Below are 7,662 nucleotides of genomic sequence, written 5' to 3'. Positions count from 1 at the left end.
GTGTCTGTGTAGACATATGTCATTTACAGAAAAAGTAATGGGAACCAATAGAATTTTGGCACTTTATATAGACTCTTTGCAACATCTACTTGGAACAAGGAGTCTACTTGGGTCTCGCTGTCTGATATGGAATTAAACTCCCAGCATCACATTTACAGCGTTTTTTTCCTGGGAGATGTCCTATCCCAAGGACAGATGCCGAAAATAAATGTGTCTTCCACTTGGAAGCTACTGGTGCCAATATAATTATACCCCTGGCCTTAAGCAGGCCACTTTGGTTATTATATTTATATATGCTTTCTTCACTACGTTTTGCTGCCCAGGAACTTTAGATGTGTTGTATCTATGGACCCAGCAATGATTTAGTGTGATTTGAAGGTTTGAGATACAATGTAAATTTGACAATCAGTTGTGTGTGGTACCTAGGAAAGCCATTTTGTTTGTTTGTTAGCTTGTAGGAGACGAAAAGTGCAGTTGACTTGACCCAAACTGCAGAAACATAGACTTAAATTGTCTTAAAGAATGTTCAGTATAAGATTTAGCATCTATAAATAAATAGTCAATATTATTTGCACCCATCAAATATCCATATTAAAGGAAAATGGATCCAATCTATACATGTATGTTGATTTTATTTTCTGCTACTTAATTCTTTAAGGCAAATGCACCCTATGTTTAATTTGCAGTCTTGCCCATAAAGCGATTGTAAATCATAGCGCATTATGTACACAGAAAGTTCCATGTACAGGGGGGGTTATTTATGTGGGGGTTTGTTTCTTGGCACTCATGTGACCACCATTTTTATTTTATTTCTAGCAAAAAAAATCCCTTTATGGTACTCATGTCCAGAACAAGTGTCTGGTATGGATCAGTTACACTATTGCCAGGAGATAACCATTGGCTGATTTACAGCTTAATTTAAAGCAAGCATAACTACTGGCCTTTAAAAGACTTAACTATATGAAGGGTTGTTTTGTGATAACTATATCCCTTTAACAGGTAAGGGTTTGGAATATGACAGGGACCTGGAGACAATTCAATGATGTTGGCAAGCTCCAGCATTAAGAAATATATAATTGCTTAAATTATTGCTTTACTTTCTTTATAGAGGGCACTGTGATTTTACTTAATTAATTAATATTTTTGTATTATGTAGACTATGCATGGATGCATATTTGCTAGTACATTTCTGATGGTCCTGTACTTGCATGTAGGAATGTTCTGCGTACACAATAAGCTTATGTAGTGCTTATACAATATTATAAGAATTATATGTTTTCTTTAATCCCTCTTTAAATTGAGACACAGTATTTACCGTCGTAATAAAAACAAAAATTTGGATCAAATTTTAGAGCAATTATGGGCCAAACCAAATCTTAAAAAAGAAATAAACCCTCAATTTTTATAATGGTTTTTATAAGGGTTTATTGGGGCATTACCATTGCCACTTATACTGCTGTTGCCCCAGAACCTTTTGTTGAAACTTTTCTCTCATTCTGAAAATAAATAGAGATGTAACCTTTTGGTATAACAAAATAGAAAATATTCCTCTACTCTTTCTACTCTTCTTGTTGCTCGACCATTTTTCTAAGGGTGAAGATACACCAGAGCTCATAGTAACAGCTACTTGTCACGACTACAAAATAGACAATAGTGATAATTGTCTTTGCTAAGATGCTACATGTGTTTTAGCAGAGGCAATTCCCAGTATTGTCTATGGCAGGGCATTTTGTAGCCACAAAAAAAAGCTGCTACTAATAGTTCTGTGTGTCTTCACCCTAAGGTTCAGGGCACACGCTTAGATTCGGGGAGATTAGTCATCTGGCGACAAATCTCCCCAAATCTAAGCGTGTGCCCTGACCCTAAAGCTCACCACAGATATTAAAGGTTAAATCTATCAATATATCCTATATTATATTAATTTTATGTTGAATAAATGTCAGGTTTTAGCCTGAATCGACTTGGAATTTAAGTAGAATCAGCAAGTTGAGGATTCGAATGCTTCCTCAATGCTATGAACATCTCCCAATCCCCAACTTCTTTTAATTCATAAATTACAAACACTACCCATTCAACAAATGGGCGAGGAACATACAGATCATTGAGTGGGCAGTTACCAACTGTTGCTGATAAGGGTACATATAAGAACTACCAATTCAACAACATGATAATCACTGGGTTGGCTTGTCTTTGATGTCTTCTACTCATTTTTGGCAAGTTCATGACATTACACCTTTAAACAGTGAAGTAGAAGCAATTGCTTCTGTAGAACATTTTATCTCTATAGATTTGCATTTCTACATAAGAGTGGGGGCTACTGGCTTGTTTGATTTGTATATGATAAGGCTAAAGGTCTACATAAACGCTACCACTGCATGATCAAGGCCTACTTCTTCTTCTTCTTTCTATCTATGGAGAAGGCTTTTTCTGAAATAAAACTATACAGTGGTTCCTACTTATATTGATCTGTGAAATTCACAGACCAGCAGGTGTCACTTAATATCTATTATTTTATAGTTCTGTAATATATTAGAAGGGGAATATGATACAGAAAATATTTAATAGTAAAGCATAAAATCAGATTCAATCTTTATCTGAAGATAACCATATGAGATAAATCTTTTTTTGCACTGAATATACAATTCTAATGAATATAAAAATAAAATAATTATGTATTTGTGTCTCTATATACATATATCTTAATTTAGGCAGAATTTATGCGTAGGTATAAACATATGTGTGTACTTTACTGTTCTTTTATGTAGCTGGCATGAAGGAAAGGAAAACATATAATTGGTATGCAAAGCTGGTATTCTTATAAAGAGCCTAATGTTGGAGCACCCTAGCCCAGAAAGGTTAAAAAAGCCTGACCTGGAATTTTCTGTGTCTTTACACCTCCCCTAATAAATTTAGTATAAAAAAAACAACAACAAAAAAGAAACTAAATGCAAACAAAGGAAAAAGAAAAAAAGTTAACCCCCTGCTCCACACTCCTGGTCATACATATTCCCAGTTTGTTCGATTTTTTTTTTTAAATTTCTTTTTGTCTCAAAAATCTAGTCCCTTTTGTGATATATTCTGGCCCCAGTCCCCATTGGTTTCCCCAGATTTTCTTGTCCTTTAGCTTCAGTTTTTTTTTAAATGGTTTTTTTTTCCGCCTTTTTTTTCATTATTTAAATGGTTTAGTAAAATGAACGGGTACATAGAGGGTTTCATGCATTTTTTTTTCATTGGTTCATTCTATCGTTTCGGGGATTTTTTTTTTTAAATGTGTTTTGAACTTTTTTTTGTCTTTTTTTTAAGAAATCTTATTTTTTTCCCATTGATTTTTTCCCCATCATTTCTTTCTTCAAACTTGTGATTTCTTGATCCGTTTGGGTCACTAGCCCTTTCTGTCATCTTGCAGTCGCACCATTACCCACTGCTTACGTGAAACAGCTTGATTGCATGGGGGAGAAGATTCTCTCGGAAAATAATGACAATTTTGCACCAAATACATCTTACCTGCTACCTCTTAACAATATATAACATCCCGTCATATTGAATCGGCCAATACAATACCACAGTATAATAATGCTCATGCTGATGACAGTCTTTAGACACTGCACTTTAAAATGATACTGAGTATCTCTATTTGACTATAATGAGGCAATGTATCTCTATACAATGACACCCTATGTTGAATAATGACTCTGAGTATTTTATACCCCTGATATCTCATGATTGGAGATGGTCATCTACTACATTGTATAATGGTGTTGAAAATGGACATAACACAGTCTGTAATGGAGATTCTTATCTCACTAAGTTCATTGCGTTTAGGCTGCAAAACATTCTTTTTAGAGATATATAACTAGGTATGTAAGATACTTGGAATCATTATAAAGCACAGCTGCAGTCAGTTTTTTTAAAAGTAAAAAACAGAAAAAAAATTTTCACCCCCAAGCAAGCAAGGTTGCTTTAAAGACAGACTGAATCCTTTGTAAATCATAGCCTCAAAATTCAATGTATGTGTTTTAACAACTCATTTCAATGCGTCAGTAAAGGAGGAATAAGCTCTATGGCTTAACAGAAAGTCTTTTTCATTACGTGAGATATTCAGATGTTAAAAATGCATTAATAGGTTGGGGCGTTTAAGACCAGATTTTAAAGGCCAGAAAATGAATTTGGGTTTTCCAATTTGCTTTCTATGATTTTAGCATTGCCATGGGCCTCCTGATGTCGTATTTATAGAACATTTTTCTGTTTCCAAATATTAATCAAGGTGTTTAGATTTCTAAGGACAATGCAGAAAGTAAAGAAAACAAAAGAAAATAGAAAACAAACAAATGAAAAAAAAAACAACATAAAACAATACCTGGTATTGTTTTGAGGAGGTTTTACAAAGGGTAAGCACTGCCTGTAATGCTACTGGATCTGTGTATCAGACTCGTTCTTATGGTTGTTCTGAAACTTCCCATTGATCTATGTTGGCTAGAAATAGCATTTTGTTCCCAACTGTCAGCTTAATGTAGGCATTTCGGTAATTTGGGCGACAGGGAACATTCGGAACTTTGAACCTTAGTCCCCACATACAGTGAGGATCGTAGAACATTAATACAATGGACAGTGTTGTCCCATGTGTTTAAGAAATAATAGATGTTGGACATTTTTTTAGCACTTTTTTAATGGGTAGTTTCAGTTTCTAAGCCCTATCCAAAAAAGGTCAGATTTGGGGCCTAAATAAGTAGTAAAAATGTTTATTTCACAGACAAAGCTTGATACACAGATCCTTCTGACTTGACCACACTGCTTTAACGTTCTGACCCTCTGTTCTCTTTTATCCCCCTGTTTTTCTCTTCCATCCTTTTTCATACTGGGGTGGTCCTGCGGTTGGCTGTGTTGGTATGCACAGAGTCCTTGTTATCTTTGGGTATACAGTTATGAACTTGGAGGAAGCTGTTATCCGAGTTATAAGTGGCAGTGGGGGTCCCAGCAGACTTTAGGGTGTCGCGGGTCAGCGTGTACATGGAGATTTCAGTGGATGGGAGGGTACTGAAGCCCTTGAGCCCAACAGGGGAGGCATCACGGGAGTGGGATGGCTCCGTTGACCGAGAACTGGAGCGGCTGCGCCTCTGATAGCGGTAACGATAACTTGGGATGCGCGTGATTGCAGAGGACTGGAGGTAGTCCGTGGCCCGTGAAGTGGCCCTCAGCTGTTTGTGTCGGTCAATAAACATGTGGACTGCTAAAACCCCCACCATTTCTGCAATAATAAAGGAGAGAGCCCCAAAGTAGAAGGACCATCCGTATGAGTAGCTGTTTTTCTTTGAGTCACTCTTGGAAGGGTCACCAGCATTGGCTGATATGTAGACAATGATCCCAATGATGTTACTCAAGCCTGTGGTCATTGAACAGGAAAGGGAAATAATGAGTACGGAGCATATTGGAATATTATCCAAAAGCAAAGGCTAAAGGGACAGCAAAATATAAGTAGGAAAAAATACATAACAAAGACAAAGGACACACTTTTGATAACAGCGCAAAGAAGGAAAATAGATATAAATGACAGAAATTAATGGAAGTATTTGTGAGCTGTGGAAAGAACAAAAGAAAATAGACATTTAAAATATAGATTGATAATGGCAATAAACACCTATAACATTAAGCAAGTAAGGGCAGTGCTACAATCTGGCACAAACTGCCATAGGTGGATTAAGCAAGAATGGCAAAGTATTTGGCACCACAATTAGCCTGACCACGTCATATCTTTGAGCTACATAAAAGAACACGTTCAGAACCATGACTTCTCCAGTTAAATAAGTGTTGCTTATTAGAGATGAATAATGCTAGAGGATCAGAGAAATAGATTCTCACTTACAGGCAACTTATTTGCAAGTGTAATAAAATTGCTATGATAAGAGCTACATACAGACACCACCATGTTCCACCCTACGCAAACCCTTCCCCCCCAGGCGTCACCCTGTTACCTGCAGATACAAAGAAGATGCCAGCACTCAGTATGATGTTATGTCGAGACTTGTAGAATTCACTGGCTGCGATGCAAAGCCCTCCCATAAAGAGCAGGATAACGCTGAGAATTGGGAATATACTGGAAGCCCTCACAGCCCCTGAAGGAAGAGTGAAGAAATATTCTTATCTGATATATAGCAGAAGACTTCACATATGCCATTATTTTGTGTTCTAGCTGTTTCAGTTCTATCATAGTTTCTCACCTGTCTAGTGTACCAGCAGAAAGTTCTACTTTAAAACTTGAATTCAGATATTATAGCATGTGAGAAAATTATTCATTCTCCTGAAACTTTAAATTCATTTTCAGACCATATGAGAAGTAATATTTCATCAGACAGGAACCAGCTATATAATTATTAGAACATTCAGGTATGGAATTGTCTCCTACTGGCAAACGTATATGGACGGATTAATAAATATATTTTCGCACATCTTTTTGAGTTGGACCCGACTGCTTATGGTACTGAGAAATCCAGCAGTTTGAACAAGCAGTTCTGCTTTAAGGGCATGTAAAGGCAGAAAAATAAAATCCCATTTTTACTTTCTTTAATGAAAAAGAAACCTATCTCCAATATACTTCAATAAAAAAAATGTGTACCGTTTTTATAAGAAACCTGACTGTATGCAGTGAAATTCCCCTTCATTTACTGCTGTGGATAGGAATTGTCAGATGGTCCCTAACTGCTGAGCAGGGAAACAATCATACTTATGAACAGCAGGGGGAGCCCCCGCCTTACTTCCCAGCCATGTAGAACTCAAGCAGCTTTGTTTATGACGATCCCTAAGCAGCCCAGACTACACTGAGCATGTGCACAGTCTTAGTCTTACAAAGATGTATAACAAAGTTACAAGATGGTGACCCCCTGTAGCAAACTTTGAAAGCATAAATGCTACAGAGCATTGATTGGGGCATTAGGTTTTCAGATAAAAACACAGAACAGAAATGGTTGTCCTTTAAAATGATATTAAATCATTACTGTTCTCAATTTATTCCCTTAAGGACTAAACGTAGAAGCTCTAAGAATCATCCTGTGTGGCTTAATACAGAAGTAAAGAAGTTAATGGGAAAGAAGAGAAAGGCATTTAAAAACTACAAATCTGTAGGGACAAAAGCTGCATTTAATGAATATAAACACTGTAATAAAAGTTGTAAATCAGCAATCCGGAAGGCTAAGAAAAGAAATGAAGCGTTAATTGCGGTGGAGGTGAAAACTAACCCTAAAAAGTTTTTAAAATATATTAATAGTAAAAAGATGCAGGTTGAGAGTGTTGCTCCATTAAATAATGGTACCAGTATGGTTGTCCGGAAAAGAAGAGTCACCTCGCACACCCTGGCCTTCAGCAGCTCTGCCAGGTGCTCAATTACCTGGAGGGATCGGCACCCTCCTCAACCAATGGTAAGGAAAAAAGGCAATGGCACACTGGACACGATCAAGCAGGGAAAACCCTTGCAAAGATTTATTTGCACACGATGCAACGTTTCGGGGTAGTCCCCTTTGTCAAGCATGCTTGACAAAGGGGACTACCCCGAAACGTTGCATCGTGTGCAAATAAATCTTTGCAAGGGTTTTCCCTGCTTGATCGTGTCCAGTGTGCCATTGCCTTTTTTCCTTACCAGTATGGTTGTAACAGATACAGAAAAGGCAAATG

The 7,662-nt window shown here is 37.0% G+C and overlaps 1 protein-coding gene across 1 annotated transcript in view; it reads right to left on the bottom strand.

Annotated features, from left to right (window-relative positions):
• Nucleotides 1-4,723: 4,723 nt before the first annotated feature.
• Nucleotides 4,724-7,662, bottom strand: part of LOC108715802 (voltage-dependent calcium channel gamma-2 subunit) — a 59,142-nt gene continuing 56,203 nt past the window's right edge. Inside the window, exons 3-4 of the mRNA XM_018261276.2 lie at nucleotides 5,970-6,110; nucleotides 4,724-5,380 (exon numbers count right to left, since the gene is read on the bottom strand). Of these exons, the coding sequence (XP_018116765.2) occupies nucleotides 4,851-5,380; nucleotides 5,970-6,110 (671 nt within the window). The 3' untranslated portion in view covers nucleotides 4,724-4,850. The remainder of the gene's footprint in view (nucleotides 5,381-5,969; nucleotides 6,111-7,662) is intronic.

The sequence above is a fragment of the Xenopus laevis genome, chromosome 4S, assembly GCF_017654675.1.
Source record: "Xenopus laevis strain J_2021 chromosome 4S, Xenopus_laevis_v10.1, whole genome shotgun sequence".
NCBI classification, from domain to species: domain Eukaryota; kingdom Metazoa; phylum Chordata; class Amphibia; order Anura; family Pipidae; genus Xenopus; species Xenopus laevis.
Note: the sequence above shows the minus strand (reverse complement) of the source record. Positions and strands in the feature narration are given on the sequence as shown.